The 18,026-nt window shown below is 32.4% G+C and overlaps 2 protein-coding genes across 3 annotated transcripts; one reads left to right on the forward strand and one right to left on the reverse strand.

The window, feature by feature from the left end:
* Positions 6,416-8,184, forward strand: LOC105155816 (cytochrome P450 94A1). Its single transcript, XM_011071783.2, has one exon. The coding sequence runs from the start codon at positions 6,512-6,514 to the stop codon at positions 8,024-8,026; it is 1,515 nt and encodes a 504-aa protein (XP_011070085.1). The 5' UTR covers positions 6,416-6,511; the 3' UTR covers positions 8,027-8,184.
* LOC105155926 (protein NRT1/ PTR FAMILY 3.1-like) lies at positions 7,917-11,404 on the reverse strand. Of its 2 annotated transcripts, XM_020691791.1 has the most exons (5): positions 11,249-11,393; positions 10,626-10,730; positions 10,233-10,450; positions 9,586-10,145; positions 7,917-9,460 (listed from the first exon to the last, which is right to left on the reverse strand). In XM_020691791.1, exons 3-5 carry the CDS (start codon positions 10,401-10,403, stop codon positions 8,527-8,529), a joined length of 1,665 nt encoding a protein of 554 aa, XP_020547450.1. In that variant the 5' UTR covers positions 10,404-10,450; positions 10,626-10,730; positions 11,249-11,393; the 3' UTR covers positions 7,917-8,526. The 2 variants fall into 2 exon arrangements, with proteins under 2 accessions (XP_020547450.1, XP_011070210.2); XM_011071908.2 differs by lacking the exon at positions 10,626-10,730 and having other exon boundaries at positions 11,249-11,404.

Raw genomic sequence — 18,026 nt, forward strand, 5'->3', positions numbered from 1 at the left:
AAATGTTATTCAATAAAATTAGAAAAAAATGTTCTTCCTTCTCAATCTGTTTTCCTCATACAAACAAGAGAAAGTATGTGTGATTTACTCTCCTTTCAATCATACCATACAAATTGAAGGAAAATTATTATTCTTCCCCTCTCCCCTTCCCCCTTTCACTTTCCATCTGCTTTCCACTTTCTTTCACTTGAACCAAACGAAAGTATTATTTTATTTGTAACATCCTCTAACGGCATTACGACTGTATGTCCCCTAAATATTATACATAAAATAAATCATGTTTATATATATATATATATATAAATATTCATATAATCCAGTTCCTATTATGTATATATATACGCGTAATCTCAACATCACAATAAGCACAATCAACTTCTCATCCATAAGATATTATATATATATATATATATATATATTAAACACCATAAAATGAAACTAATATAATTAATTCAAACATCACCCGCAAAAGTATGATTTCTTGAAATTTACTGTCGGGTGAGGAGAAAATTGTACACTGGCCCGACCTAACTTAAGTTCAAAGTTTGGACCTAATCCTAGGTGGGTGGACACCCCCAAGATCTGCTCATAAAAAATATGAACAGAGGGATGAACTTGCAACTCAATAAATAAATAACCGGCACCATCTACATATACATCAAATATAATCCAAATAAGAGAAAATGAGCAACATATGTAGAATATAATAAATTTAATTCCCAAAATAATTGACTTTATGACATAACGCTACTAACTCATAACAAGACAATCAATTAAATTCTTCTTTTCCTAGTTTGTTTACCAGAAGTTGATAACGTGTTTCTCTCCACCAACTCAACCTCACAATTCATTACATAATACTTAAAATTAATCCCATTGACATGCCACACATGCCCTAACCATATTTCGCATCATAGTTCTTTCAATTCGTACCATAGTTCTTTTCGTATCGCATCATAGCTCTACTCATATCGTATCATAACTCTTTTCACACCATTTTGCCACACATGCGATTCAACAATATCAAGGAGTATTTATATCACAGTTATATTCAATTTACATCTCTCTCGTTCCCACATACCACCGTTCTTATAAGCAACTAATAACGTAAAACCACATATCAACGTATTTTCATTTACAGGCACCAACAACACATCATACACCGAATGAAATATTTCAATGCATTTTCTCATTTCACTTTTACGACATAATCATTCAAATTAAATCATCCACCACTCACATAATCCCAAATAAATTAGCTCTAACACAAATCATATACTTATATAAAAATAGTATTACAAAGAAAAAGATCATATATAGATAATACTAATTATTTACTTACCCAATTAACTGTTCACCTTGAATTATCAATCGATCATATTATTCTCATAGATTATTAGCAACACAAATCAAAGACTTACAATAAAAGTAATATCAAGATAAAAAGACACATATAGACGACACTAATCATTTACTTACATCAAGCTTATAGCGATTTAATTAGCAGAAGGGGAATTGTTCAGTTATCTAACTTATTCCCGGTGTCCTATAACAAGTTATAATATATATAATCAATATCTCGAGAATCTTGTAATTCTTAAATAAAATATTAAGTAGTATCGGTACATTTTTCACCAACTTCTCAATATTTCATTCCTATTGAAATATAAATTTTCGTTTCATCTCTTTTAAATAACTAGACAATATAAACTTTCTAAAGATATATATAGTTTGCCAATTTATTAAGAAAAATCTATTTCATTAAATTCCTCATTTTCTTATAACTATCGTTCTTAATTAATAACAACTCTGAATTAAATTATTTCAAAATTTTTATATTTCTTTTTAGTAAAATATAATAATTTCAAGTATAACTTTCTAATATTTTTGAAATAGAATTTTCTAATGTCACTAACTATTTTTCATCAATTTTTCATTTGATTAATCAATCCAATTAAATTGAATAAATCAACTATAGAAATAATTGAATCTAATAAATTCAATAATTATAGCATTCTTAACTCAATTAACACATTTAACCTATCACTAATTTATAATTATTCAAACTCAAAAAATTTTCGATTAAAACATTAAATTGGATCATATAAATTAAACTTAATAAATAATATAATTATACTAATTAAAAAATAATTAAAAGTATTAATTGTTATCTGAGTAGACTAAAGAAACTATTGTCCAAAAGAGGTGAAGAAAAAGAAAAACCCGACCACCAAAAGGGTGAAATGAGGATAAGATCTTGTTACATATTTTTATTTTTGTTTTTTTGTTTTTATTACAATCAAAGTGGTGTAGCATTACTAACCCCACATGTTTCCACTTTCAATTTTCTAAAAAAAAATTGATAATTTTTTATTGAAATTACAATTTTTACCCTCTTATTAATAGAGAAACACAAGGGCAAGATAGTCTTTTCTCAGTCGAAGAGATTGAAAGAGGTCTACATATATGTTAGGAGATAAAATTATATTAGAGAGAAAGCAACAAAATCAAGAAATATACAGAGAAAAAATACATAAAAAAAAAAAATGATATATGAAGCATGAACAGATATTTTGCAAATAAGGGCAAGGTTGTAATATGTGTAAATAGTAGAGGATAAATCAGTAAAAATGGTATTTGGAACACAAACTGACAAAATGAATAATTGGCCAACTGGATTTGGTGGCTTCCTAAGAAGTGACTGTGGTTGCACCATCACTTGTCTTTTCATTACATTAGCATTAGCCGTTGTTGTATGTGGATTTTACGAGTGTAATATTTTGAGATAATTATATTTTTTTAAAAAAAATTTTTGTGTAGTTACATATAAATTTTTTATGGTTTGAAAAATTATATTTAGCACTTTTAAGGTTTATTTTCGTTTAACAAATAAGTTCCATATTGGTCAAAATTTATTGAATTTGCTGATTTTAACAAAAAAAAATTGATATTTACCATCGATTGACTTAATACTGACTTATTGCAAGTCAAACTTTTTTTTTCGGACTAAACAACCCGTATAACGGTGAAGATATACCTCCTCACATCTATTAATGCATAAAGATATGTGAGGGTAATTTAATCATAAAAAGATTTATTTGATTTGCAATAATTCAGTAATAAGTCAAATCGGAGTTAAATATAGATTTTTTTTTATATTTTTTCTTAATATCAACAAATTCGGTAAATTTTGACTAATGGGGGAACTTTAAACCAAAGCAAACCTCAGGAATACTAGATGTATTTCTCAAACCACAAGGGACCTGTATAATTGCACCAAGTCTTAGGAAATAGGACTGTAATTGTTTCTAATATTTTAAAGTGTAAATGTAAAAATAAGCATAAAAATTCTTTTACTTGTAAACAAAATAAATTGTACAGTTTTAATCTAAGTTCCCATAATTCGCATGTTCATAAAATTTTAATTCTAACTCGTTTTTTGGACTAATATATCATGACTTGTAATATCGCACAATCATTGAAATTAAATTAGTGAATAACTTATAATACAAAACATCGAAAACCACTATAGATGTTTTGCCAAAAGTCCGTGGCAAATCATCTTTCATAAAATTCGTTGCAAAAATCCGTTGTTATATTTGTAGTGACTGTTTGATATAAAAACATTAAAATTTCAAATAAAGAATAAAAGATAAACAAATATCCACATCCCTTCTTTTAGTCTTGGTGCTAAATCCCCATCCTCACTTCTTTCAAATTAAATTGACATATCATGTATTTAAATCTAAGAATTTGACAGCCCACGTACTTTTTTCAGTACAAAATTTAAAAATATTGGAGTTTTTGTATCTTAATCCACAATGTCACGGTATTGTTATATATAATCATATGAAAAAAATACTAGTTCGGATAGAGTCTTTATTTTTACTTATTATATCATTGGTTTGATTTTGTTGTATAGATAAAAATATTTTCCCATCATCAGATGCAGGACTGAATACTCCTACACGAAAGAGTATTCAATTGACCAAAATTTCATAAGTTTGTTAATAAAAATACGCTTAAATAGCGAGTGAGGCGTACACATTCAGCATAAGTAAAAGAGTAAATTCAGACGGGTTTTTTTAGGGTTTGTCATAATTATAAATATTTTTGATTGTTTGAAAAATTATAAATATTCTCCTAAAATTACAAATAGCATAACAATTTACCTCCTTGTTACAACTCATTGTAATGGGATATTTATAATTTCAGAAAATTATTTATAATTTTTTAAATAATAAAAAAATATTTATAATTAAAATTTCATAGAGTAAATTGTAATTTACCCTAAAAAAAATTATTGATATTCTTAAAATCCCTCGTTTTAAGTCAATCCATATGACATAGTACACATTAAGCAACCTTTTGTTCAAAGTGTGGTGTTAGGTAATAAATAAACGTATTTATTAGAGTTGACGAAACGATACATTTTCTGTTTAAATTAGTAAATTAATGTGTGTTTGCTAAGTATTTTAGGAAAAATCTAACCAAAAAGTATGCATTTCGTTATTTAATCAACTTATCATTTTAACTTTATATAGCAGCAAGAGCTAGCATAAAATTACCAGCTAGCACAGAAAATCCGTCCTAAGACTGCTCCCGAAAGCCTAGAAGTAAGCAATAACTCTTAACGATGCAAGGAATAGCTATCGTTTCGTGTCCAAGTCCAAGCACGGGCTGAGACTTACCAACTGAGATGGATAGGCTGGGGCAGCTAGTATTGAATAAGAAGAAGCTTTTTCTTATTCCCCCGCTACTTGGCGAATTGAGTGCACTACTAGCAATGAAGGGCGCATCAGCTCCTATCTTTACGGTTGAAAAATCGCGGCCTGGCCCGGTCGCCCTACGCGACTGGCCCTTCAAAAGGCGAAACTCTCGTCGTAGTTTGGCGACCTATCTTCAGTAGGGGCCTTTAGTCTTTTGATTAGAGTAGGGGTCGCGAGAGAGCAGAGCGTACCGCCCTGCCATAGTCACGAACTTTATGCTTTGTCGTATATGACAGTTTTCTTGTCAATTCTAATTTACGTGCAGTGTACATGTGAACAACATCACATCGCATGTGATATTTTTTTTAAATCAAAATTCGATTATATATAACAAAGTGTAAGTTGGTAAAATTGAAATACCAAAATAAATATAAAAAATATAAGTAACAAAGTATAAAATCATATATAGTTTGAATGAGAAGATTCAATTTACCCAATATTTTATTAGACGAGATGAAGATATTTTAACCACTTTGCATTATACCAATAATTCTCGTCTTTTTAGTTAAATTATTGATGTGAGGTGATAAAGCGTTCATTCTTATTTTATTTTTTTAGAAGCTCTAATTATATTAGTATCTTAATAAATCAAATAATATATTAATTTAATCAATATGTTAATATAATTAAATAAATTATAGTATATTTATATGAAGTGAGACAAATATCTATATATTTGATGCGGCTCGAACCCATAATTTTGAACTTGAAAAATTATATTTAATATCCTTGATGTTTGCTTCTATCTAATAAATAAATTCTATCTATTAATAAAATTAAAAAAAAATGAATGAAAATTCATATTTACTCCCAGTTAACTAATTGCTTACTTATTGTAGTTCAAATAAATATTTTCTGACCAAATTACGTACCTTTATAAGGGTGACGATGTACCCCTCATATGTATCAAGATGTATAAGGGTAGTTTGATCATAAAAAAATTGTTTGACATATAACAAGTCAATCAAAGATAAATATAAACTTTTATTTAATTTTTTTATTAGTATCAGTGAATTCCATGAATTTTTATTAACTCTATGTTTTTGGATAAAAACAAATGCCAGAAATATTAAATATAATCTTGCAAACTTTAAAAATTCTATATATAATTACATAAAATCTTAATAAAAGGGGTAATTATCCCCCATATAAATCATAGTACAACTAATTAATTATTTTTTTATCCCATAATTCATATTTGATTACCAGATACACATATTCTACTATGTTTGAAGGTGTGCATATAGACCAATTTAGCTTGAATAATTTTATATTAATATTTTGGTCATATTTAAAAATATCGTATAAACATAAAAAAAAATATCGTATATGGCATTTTTTAAAAATTAAATTACGAGTAAATTATAATAGTTTTACTAATATTTAGCATAATTACGAACGCCTGCTCGTAGTTTGAAAAATTAAAAATTATCCCTTAATTTTAACGGTAGTATAATAACTAGCACAATCCATTAGTCTCTGTTAATTTTTTTTTGTAGTGAACTGACTAAAATGCTCATATAGACTATAATTTAAGTTTACTTATTTTTTTAAAATAAAAGTTATTGACTATTTAAATAATTTTAAAATTGTTTTCCATGCAGCTCATTGGATCTTTTTACAAATAATCAATTTTATAATGGTAATCCTTTTTGCATCTCATCGCACATTCATGAAAAGAAAAGAAAGCACACAACTTCTCCTTCCGCACTTTGTATCTTATCACTACGTTACTCGTAAAAATGGAGCTGACATCTTTCCAGGCCATCCTCTTCATCTTCCTCCTATCTATCTACCTGTACATCTTCTTCCTCCGCCCGAAATCCAAGAAAACCACCGCTCATGGCTTCAGAATCTACCCACTCGTCGGCACCCTCCCCGATTTCCTCCGCAACCGCCACCGCTTCCTTGACTGGAGCACTGGTGTCCTCTCAGGCTGCCCCACCAACACCGCCGTATTCCACCGCCCTGGAAAGGTCCACGGTGTCATCACGGCTAACCCACAAATAGTCGAACACATGCTGAAATCAAACTTTGAGAACTACCCTAAAGGCCCCCGTTTCAGAATCCTTTTGACAGATTTTCTTGGAAAAGGCATCTTCAACACCGACGGCGAATTGTGGAGAATTCAGCGGAAAACAGCGAGTTACGAGTTCAACACGAAATCGCTCCGGAATTTCGTCATGGAGAACGTGTACGTGGAGTTACAAACGCGGCTTATTCCAATTCTTGAGAGCGCGGCGAGGACTGACAGGGTTTTGGATGTTCAGGACATTCTTGAGAGGTTTGCTTTTGACAATATCTGTAAAGTCGCGTTTAATGTTGATCCGGGTTGTCTGGGAGGAGATGGAACTGCCGGTGCGGAATTCATGCAAGCGTTTGAGGATGCTGCAACACTTAGTTCAGGTAGATTCATGTATGCTCTTCCATCCTTATTTGCAATCAAGAAGTTTCTAAATCTGGGGTCGGAGAAAAAGTTGCGAAAATATATTGCTACAGTGCATGAATTTGCTGATAAGATAATAAGAACGAGACTGGAAGAGAAAGCTGAGAAAAAAGATGAAGACTTATTATCAAGATTCATAGCAAACAGTGAAAATTCAGCTGAATTTCTGAGAGATATTGTCATTAGTTTCATTTTAGCGGGGCGAGACACGACATCGTCTGCCCTGTCTTGGTTCTTTTGGTTGCTGTCCTCAAGGCCAGATGTGGAGGAAAGAATTCTGAAAGAACTTGAAAATATTCGTCGACAAAATGGGAAATCCATTGGTGAAATCTATAGTTTTGATGAGCTTAGAGAAATGCATTATCTCCACGCAGCAATTTCAGAGGCCATGAGACTTTATCCACCAGTGCCAGTTGACACAAAGGCTTGTAAAGAAAATGATATTTTGCCTGATGGAACTGTAATTGGCAAGGATTGGTTCATTTCATACCACACATTTGCCATGGGGAGAATGGAAAGCATTTGGGGAGAAGATTGTTGTGAGTTTAAGCCTGAGAGGTGGATTGAAAATGGAATCTGCAAACAAGAAAGTCCTTTCAAGTATCCGGTTTTTCATGCCGGGCCGAGGATGTGCCTTGGGAAGGATATGGCCTATATTCAGATGAAATCCATTGCTGCCTCTGTTTTGGAAAGGTTTGGAATGGATGTGTTGCTGGAGAATGGTAACCCCCCTGAGCCTTTGTTGTCTTTGACTCTAAGGATGAAGGGTGGTTTACCTGTAAGAGTCAAGGAAAGAATCATCTGGGCATAAACATTACTACTTAAGTTAATTCATTATAGGTTGTCTTGATGTCATAGGTTTTATGATGAATCCTTGCTTTAGATACTTTCAACTCTTTGTATGCTTTTTCCCAGTGTAACTATCAGAGCTTTCTGAAGTTTCTTGATGAAGAGCATATGATCAAGATACTTACTGGGATCATGATAGTAGATAAGTGGCTCTTAGTACTTTTCAGAGTTTGGTGGAATTTGCCTATGTAATTCCATTCAACTAATGCAGACAACCTTTCAGTTTCACAAGGGAGAAAAGGAATATAAATAAGCCCTCTGTTCACACTTAAGAGATAGTGATGTAATTAGTTCTTTGTGGATCTGCCACTGCTTGTGTTAGAATCTTGCAAATCTACCTATTCAGACAGACATGTAAGAAAGTGTAGTCAATTCTTAGTTGCCACATAGAAAGAACAAGTAACAATGTGTGAGCTGGTCTTCAATCTACATGAACTACTATTGTCAATAATCATAACAACTCTAAGTTCTCACTAGCTCCACTTGTTTGTCTTCTTTAGCATCATTTGAGAGTGGTTTTGTATTATTAGTAGACTCAACATCTTCATCTGAGCTTCCAGTCTCAGAAATCTCGTTTATTGGTTTATACTTATAAAACCAGGCACATATTACATAGTATATCAAATTTATCACTTGGATTCCAGTCACAAGCCAATAATAATTCTCCAACCTCCCGAGGTTGAGATTCCGGTCGGGTAGCCAATTCCTCTTCTCACCAGTGTAGTTGTGAACTAAAGTTACCATAACAGTGCTCATGTAGTTCCCCATTGCTGTTGCTATCCAGAAAAGGGCAGCTGCTGTGCTTCTCATGCTTTCTGGGGATTGATCGTAGAGGAATTCCAAATGGCCGACGGACATGAAGACTTCGGCTAATCCATGCAGATAATACTGAGGAACCAACCAGAAAACGCTGATAGGGATGATTGCAGTTGGTTTGTCAAGAAGGTTTTGATCTGCAGCTACTGCTTTACGTTTAATCTCGATTAGTGCTGAAGCAATAGTGGCAAAAATGTTGATCCCGAACCCAATCCCCATTCTCTGCAGGCATGTTACTCCAACGGGATTTCCTGTATACGAACGAGCCAAGGGGACAAAGAAGCGCTCATACAGAGGAAGGCCTGTCAGCACGGTTAGAGTACTGAATATGGACATGCTGGCCGGTGGGATTTGAAAGGATGGAGATAAATGTCGGTCCATACTTCGAGCTTGCTGGACCGTGAAACTGCCCAGATGAGAATGTGAAGCCACATGCAATATAGATGCAGCCCAAATAGGCAGTATTCTGATTATGGTCTTCAGCTCTTCAACTCTGTGAACAGTAGCTAGCCTCCATAGGTTTGGTTTGCTTGATCCTTTCATGTCAGAATCGGCTACTACTGCAGCGCGATCGAGCCACCTTCAGGTAACAACAAAATGCTTAATAGAATTTCTCATGCCAAAGTGCTATTGTATATAATTTATGGCTTTAGTTTCATCTTATTATGAGTGTAAGACCAAAAAATTTTTACTTTTCTAGCTTACTTGAACTGATCTGTGTGCAGAAGCCTTCCGTTAGTAGAAATATCAGCATCAAGTTCTCTGTTTGTGTAAAGAGCACCAGGGTCAGCCGGTCCAACGACATTCCTTTTCTTCACAGCCGCAGCAAGTACTTGCGCGACTCTCACAAATGGACTCCCTCCTGGCTTGATTTTCTTGTACAGGGACGAACCAAGGATGAAAGCCACAACAGATAATCCCATTGCCATCGTTGGGATTCCAAGACCCCAAGCCCAACTGACATTATCTTGGATATAAACCACGACAGTTAGAGCAAGCAAAGAGGCCATCCCCATGCAGAAGTAATACCAGTTGAAAAAATTCCAACTCCTGGACTCTGTTTTCATTTTGCTCATATCGAACTGATCAGCCGCAAACGTGACAACACAAGGTCTAAGCCCACCCGTTCCTAACGACGTCAAGAGAAGAGCAGCGTAAAGAACTGACAGCTGCTTGTTGGAGGCTTCTTGGCAGTTCTCCTGAGTCGGACACGGTGGGGGACGGAGCTGAGGCAGGACTGCCGACGTTGTAATCATAACCATGCCCTGTCAACAACGTACAAATCCTCTTACATTAATCCAATTACATTTTCATTTGTATCTTTGTACAAACATTGTCACAAAAGTACAAACCAACAAGTAGATTATGGAACCAATGATGATCGTCCAAAACCGCCCGGCAAAGGAGTCGGCAACAAAAGCACCGATGAGGGGTGTGAAATTGGAAGTGCCACCAAAGTTGGAGAGGGTGTTGGAGGCCTTGACTAGAGGCAAGTTGAGGACCTGAGTGAGGTATGTGATCATATTGGCATGAAAACCGGACGCCCCAAATCTGTCGCATACTTCATTTGCTGTCAAGAAGTGGACAATACAATTGTTAGTTAAGAACAGACATGATTCAATTTTCTAGTACCACACCTATACTAAGATTAATTCTCTGATTTCATGTTATAGTAAAGCAATGTGGATAGTAACTTAGCAATGCCTCTTTTGTTTGCAGAACTGAACTTTAATCCAAGAACACACCTGTTCATCTCCATTCATCTATCTTATATGCAATTCCAGTGTCCTAATCCCACATTGCACGTGCACATGTGCTTTTGTGCGTCCCATGCACGTGATCAGCTTCTTCTGTATACAAATGCTTAGATGCAGAAAACTGCAAGTTGTCTAAAATAAACTTTACCAGAAAATAATCATTGAGCAGCTACCATCCTCCCACCAATAAATAAGTAAATAATAATAATAAGCGGTGAAAAAATATATTTTTTTAACATTTTATGTTATGCGGATATATATACATTAATGTCTTATAAACTTCAAGAACATTTTATAACGTATTAATAAATTTTACAAGATTCTTCAAATAAATATAGCCAAACATCCTCTAATTCCAAAGCAAACGATATCATTTATTTTCAATAATAAACTTATATATACATCAATCGTCAGTGTCGTTGAAAACACAAAAATACGTGCATTTACTATATCTTTCGAATAAATTTAATTAGCCCAACGCCCTTTAATTCCAAAGTAATCAATCGAAAAACTTATGTTACAGTGTGTGTGTGTCATTGGAAAAATACACACAGAGCAAAGGAAAAACATAGTGAATAAGAATTAATGAAAAGAAGAGGTACTGTTCTCACCGAGAATGAATGGCATTGTTCTTACACCTCCAAGCTGCTGCTGCTGCTGCAACTTCTTCCCTTCAACATGTTCTTCTTTCTTTCCCTCCTCTCCATTTTCAGACATCTTCATCTTCTCTACCTCAAACTTTTCCATGAGATGATGAAACATAGAACAGCAAGCATCCTGTATTTATAAGTGCTGTGTGTGGACATAAATTCTGTATTTATCATTATTATTATTTCTTTTTCTTTTTTCTGGAAATAGAGAGATTACATACAATACACAGTGATTTGTAGGGACAAATTTTGACTTGATAGGCATGCATGTGATGTCCTTGTCTCTAATAAAATATGTTCCTATGCATCCATTGTCTGTATTCCAAATGTTAATGTTGTTCTGATAAATGAATATATATATTTTTCCACAACATTCTGGCAAATTATGAAGAGGTTAATTTTTGTGAAATACTTGGTATTTCTAAAGTAACTAACATATTATATACTGCGCAATGTAATAATATTTCTAAATAAAAAAGAAACAACATACATATATTACTATAAAAGTAGATTAATTAAACAGTACCTACACTCGTACGACTCGAAATTTTACAATCTCGCCGTTCAAGTAAAGAATCATTGGTAGGAAGAGGTTAGTTTATTGTATTAATTTTGCAGAATTTTAGATCAAGAACTTGGGTGTGGATAGACAATTCTTGTATAGGATGAATAGCAATTTACCCTCCAGTGACATTGGAAATCAACAAATTACCACCCTATGAAAAATAATACCCCTGTGCTTTAAAAAATAAGAGATAAATTGCTTTATTTTTTAATACATAGGGGGTAAATTGCTATTTTATTTTTTATAAGAGGGCTGTTTGCCTATTTTTCATAATACAGATAGATAGATTGTAATTTACCCCATTCTTGTATATATATTAGTTCTTTGTATATATTAGAGATAACGTAACAAATGCATACAAAATAATAGGAAAACCACATTCTGACATGTGTTCTAAAGATGGGTTAATTGCATTTTACCCCCTATGAAAATATGAATAACCATAAAATCCTATAGGACAATAGAAACATGCACAAAATTCCTTAATTATATATATATACACACACACGAGAGAGAACATGTGAGTCAACAGCACCACGGAGATAAATACTATAATCTCTACCCATCTTTTTCTTTTTCTTTTTCTTTTTTTCCTTCTTGTAATGAATCCAATAATTAATTTTTCAAATATTTATTATTAATTGTCTACAAAATTAAGGGATAACTCCGTAATCCTCCTTTAAGATTTGATATAATTACACATTAGTACTCCGGACATTTGTTTCATTAAAATTCAACCAATTCGTTGGTATTATAAAAAAAATTGAATAAAAATTCACAGTTACATCTGATTAACTTATCACTAACTTATTGTAAGTCTAACAAATTTTTTTATTTCAACTTGCAACAATTCAGTAATTAGTCAATTGGGGATAAATTGAATTTTCATTTAATTTTTCTTTTCTAATATCTACAGTTCATTGAATTTGGGTTAATAGAGGAATCTATTTGTTAAACAAAAGCATACGTTATGAGTACTAAACGTAATTTTAGAAACCACATGAGGTCTATGTTTAATGACACCAAACCTCGAGAAATGTTACTATAATATATCCCTAATAAAAATGATGTATTTGAATCATTTTTTATTTCAAAATATTGTTTTAGTGAAATAGTATACATCAATTGTAGAGTAATATGTCTCTTCTTTTAATTTATTCTAATAAATTTAAATATCCACATTTGAAATGATGGTCTTCAGTATTAATTGACAATTATTTTAATCTTTTCATAATATTATTATTAATGACAAAATTATGTATATATTTTCCATTATATATATAATTAGTAATACATCATTGATTCTTATCAATGACAATTTTTATACAATAATTATCACAAATGAAATTATAAGATTCATTTTTGTTTAAAAAAAATTATTATTGCTAAATATATATATATATATATATATAATTAATGACGATATTAAAATTCGTTACTTGATCTTTTATATTTGCTAATCTTCTTTCTTCTTGTAGTGAGTGAAAATAGGGATAATTACATATTCACCCCTTAGTCTATGATATTTGCACAAATTATCTTTATTTTTTATCTAATTGCAAAAGTCACTCTTCGCAGTCAAAAACAATTAGTGATTTGTGTAATTAATTATGTTGATATTTTTGGAGAAAATATGTGTAATTTTTCTAAAAAAAATAGGTATAATTTTTAAAAACAATGATAATAATAACAATTTGTATAAATAAATCATACGTCAGGAAATATAGATGTAATCATTTATTTTTAATATTGTCTATGCGAAAAATGAATTAGCGGATGAGCAAATTTGGTTTGAATTTGATTGGATGGTATACAGTCATTCTGTGATTTAGATTATTCTAATAAAAATTGGCTTTGTCTAATAACTCGTCTTTCTCCTCGAACAACAATATTTTAATAATAACTTCTTTCAAAATGATTCCTCATTTCTCGCAGGATGTTTTTTCTACAATTGGATTGAATTTTGTGTTTTCTGTTACATTTTTTATTTCATCAATATATTAAGTGTATAATTTTTTTTAAATAAAATAAATAACGTACGACCATTATCTATATATATATATAATATGTCCCGCGTATACTTTCATACGTATGTATATATATTGTTACTTTATTAATAATTATTATCCACATAAATATTAGTAGGATTCGTAGCTATGACATTTTAGTCCTGCGACTTTAATATCGGTAATTAAATTAGATCGGGATTTTGTTCACTTTAATTTAATAACATTAATTTATTTTTGATGTGGTAAAAGAAGAAAGAATGTTGGATGTTTGTCCAAATTGAAGTTATCGTGCATGAATTTCTGGTAGAACAATATTATAATTTAGAGAGAAAAACAGCTGAATTTGGTGACATATTTGCTTACGTAAAAACTCACCAACTGATTGAGAGATGTCCGTTTATGGTATGATTGGAACGAATACGACACACCTTTCAGTGCCAGTCCCACTTTTCCCCCCACCCATTTTAAGTTACACACCTCGTCTCTAAATAAACATAAAATATATGACCCAACATCACCCAAAAAAAAAGCAATCTAAATTAGAGATATTATCGATACAATAAATAAATATTGTGATATCATAGAATATTATTTATCTGTGAGAAATTTTTTTTTTTTATATTCGTATAGAGAGAAAATGAAAAGTGAAACAGGAAGAGGAAGTGAAAAAGACAACGAGAAGTGAAAGAATAATGATTTTTCTTTAAGTTGTTTGGTATGATTGGAATGCGAGTAACTCTCAAATACTTCTCCTTGTTTGGTATTGAAAAATAGATTGAGAAGAAAAGATTAGCTTTTGCAATTTTACTGATTAACTCTTTCTATTTATCTTATATTAGAAAATAAATAAGTTAATACTATACTAAATTAAATTTAGTATATAAAAATTCAAAATTCTTAGGATATAACACCACTGAGGTTAGGCCAAAGTACACATATACCTCTGTATTTGATAAAATTACAGTTACAACCCCAAATGTTATAATTATAATTACAACTACACCCCCTATGTAAAGACAAGACTTACACAAACACCCCCTGAAAAATATAACACTAACACCCACAGTGGATGTAGCTGTAATTTTACAAAAATTATGAGATATTTGTGTAATTTGCCATAACTACAGGGAATCAATGTAATTTACCCAAATCTTATTAGTAAAAAGAATTATCAATAAAAAATAAAAATATTTATCAAATGAATATTGTGCATTTAGTCTAAAAACTTCAGTTTAAATAAAATAAATATTACTACCAATGATCGAGGACGTAGTAGGTTTTTTGGAATGTGTGCGACGAAAATTATCCTTAGTTTCACAATTGATTGATGAATAAAAAATGCAAAAATTGTCCCTATTTTTTTTAATAGATTTGGAAATAAATAATATGCTAACGATGAGCAAATGAAGAAAATGAACTTATAATTGAATTGTTTAAGTATATAGTTCACTTCTTATACGTGAGATAGACATTATAAGCAAGTGTATATGGGCATACAACGATGTATTTAATATGTGATCGACTAGAAGATTGTGGTGACTTTAAGGATAGCCCAAAATCCAAATAAGTGCTTGCAACTTGAGAAAATAAATAAACATTAAATTTGTTGGGAGGTGCCCAACTAAAATTCTTTAATTCTTAAATTAACGGGTGCGAACGAGAGATTCTTTCAATAAATAAAGTACCTATAAACCCAAAATGGCTTTGAAGTATTTATAGGTTTACGTAGATGGGTCTGCTTTTATTGTGGAAATTCCTGGGGCCGGGTTGGGTGTAGTGCATACTTGTGGGTTGAAATGTTGAATACTAATACCATCATTTTTATTTTATTTTTTTGAACAGAAAACTGAGATGTCGTTGCAAAACCAGTTTTACAAAGGCGAAGTACTGCATAAAAAATACCATCATCGTTCTCTTTGACAAACATATATGTGGGATTGTAATTCTGGAGAGAGAGAGAGAGAGAGAGGGAGAGTCAGAAAAATATACCAAGAAATACTTTGGCAGGAATGTGCAAGACTTTGCGGAATGGGCTTAGCTTTTCTGTATACAGGATGTGGAAAATCCAAGATAGGCCTATTCTACTTGCACTCGATGGCCTAATAACAAATCCAAGCATAGCGTATGGTCAAAGAAGCATGACGTCTTGCATCAAGCGCATGCCAGGCCAGGAGGCACTCTCATTACAGTAATCTTCAACTGACAGCCAATGCATTTGATTCATTCATACGACTTCTGTCGAGAATCAAGGTGAATAGTATGAGCTTCAGCCCTTTTTATGCTTTTCGGTTAATTCTGTCTAGACATCACCTTCTCGTGTAAGAAAAGACAACTGATTCCTCTCATAGTTTGAAACTCAACACATCCTGATAAAATGTCACCAAAACAGAAACTGAAAGATAAGAACACCACAAAAGGAACTAAAAGTTTATTTATTCCCATTGGCGATACACGACAGAACATCGGTGTACATTTCAAAGTTGACATGGTTAACAGTTAAGCAAAGTTCCAGTTACATAAGTTACTGTAAGCATTAAAGACGGTTATGCCTTTGCTATCTACAAAACTGATTCACCAGATGCTTCTAGCCCTTAGTTCCTACTCCATCCTCATGCAGTAACTAGATGAAGAGCAGATCCCTTAAACGGAAGCATGCATGAATAGGTGACATACTTGACACTGTCGATTAATACAACAACAAAAATCCGTGAGAGGGACTTTGTTCCCATCACCCCATCCACATCAGCATCTCCTGCCTCTCTTGGATCAAAGAGCACCGAGACGACCATTGAAGATGCATTCTTGTTTCCATTCAAGCCCTCTTTCTCTGAATTTCTTCCCGCGTGTTCCCTAGAAATGTTGTGAGGGGAATCAGTAAGCGGAATGGAATGGAGGATCCTCCTATTCTTTCCTTTCGTCAGGCGTGTAGAATTCTTATTCTGCTCTTCAGATATATTTCTTGCAGCAGTAGCTGGAACTATGGCTCCTGAAGCAGAAGCTGCTGATACATCAAACTGGAAGACTTCAGTACACATGCCAGCGCTCAACATTGGTCCTGAAAACAGTGAAGGAAGACAGCGTTATACTTTTCAGAGGAAAATGGAAGTTGAACAAGCACTCGTTAGCGATACAAGGTCTCCACCTTCGAACACCATAAAAGGTGGCATGTAATCCCACATTTTCAGTGATAAAAAGATGTTACTTATCACAAAACACTTTAATATCCCTTTTTAACTCCATAATATAGTGAAATCTCAAATAGGAAGCGACAAGTAGCAGGTATCCAAAAACAAGAGAGGTAATAGATAATTAGAATTCCTCTTAAAGAAACAAAAACTTCAATTCTGCAAAAGGTAGAATGTAGACTAAGGCAATTGCTGGTGGTCCATTAAGCACTGAACTTCTATACTCAGCACATTTAAATTTCAAACAGGACTAATAGAAACTTTTCGCTGGTAGATATGTTAGAAAGCTGAAAACTCCCAACACAATAAGTTGTCTAATTTGATATTTTTCCCCTTCAAAAACAAAAGGAGCAAGGAGACTCTTATTTGAAAGTAAAATCTACATAATTAGACAATTGCACCCTCGTGCATCGGATAAAATAAGCAAGTTGGCTCCTTCTGATAAATAAGTATATACTTCTTTTCAAATAACTCAGAAGGGTAATTTTCTAATATTTTTTCAGATCAAATTGTAGCTCTTAATTTCATAGGTGGGAGGAATCAGCTGGTTTATTTAACTCGAGAAGTTTTCAGCTTTTTCACATTTCACATGGACGTAGAATGCACTCTAACTAATACCTCAAAAACAAATAATAAGAGGCCAGCTAGACACACATACAACAGCAATAACCCTTTGTTTAAACATATTGAAATTAGGAGCAACAGAGTTACACATGAAAAACAGCACGTAAAACATATAATGCAGAGATATTGTCCATCATGTTTTCCAGTAAATTTGTTCTCGCATTCATGCTATCAAGATTGGAGAGACCACATGAATAGTGCAATATTTTGAATTTAACCCAAACTTAATTTTAAAAAAAGTATATTCATTAAGCAACTGAATAAAGGAATCACGTCCAAGAAACAATTTTAGTACCAGCAAGGCCTTCACGGAACCACTGCTGAAGCCTGCCCTCAGTTGCTTTTGACTGCATATT

Source organism: Sesamum indicum, linkage group LG2, assembly GCF_000512975.1.
Source record: "Sesamum indicum cultivar Zhongzhi No. 13 linkage group LG2, S_indicum_v1.0, whole genome shotgun sequence".
Taxonomy (NCBI): domain Eukaryota; kingdom Viridiplantae; phylum Streptophyta; class Magnoliopsida; order Lamiales; family Pedaliaceae; genus Sesamum; species Sesamum indicum.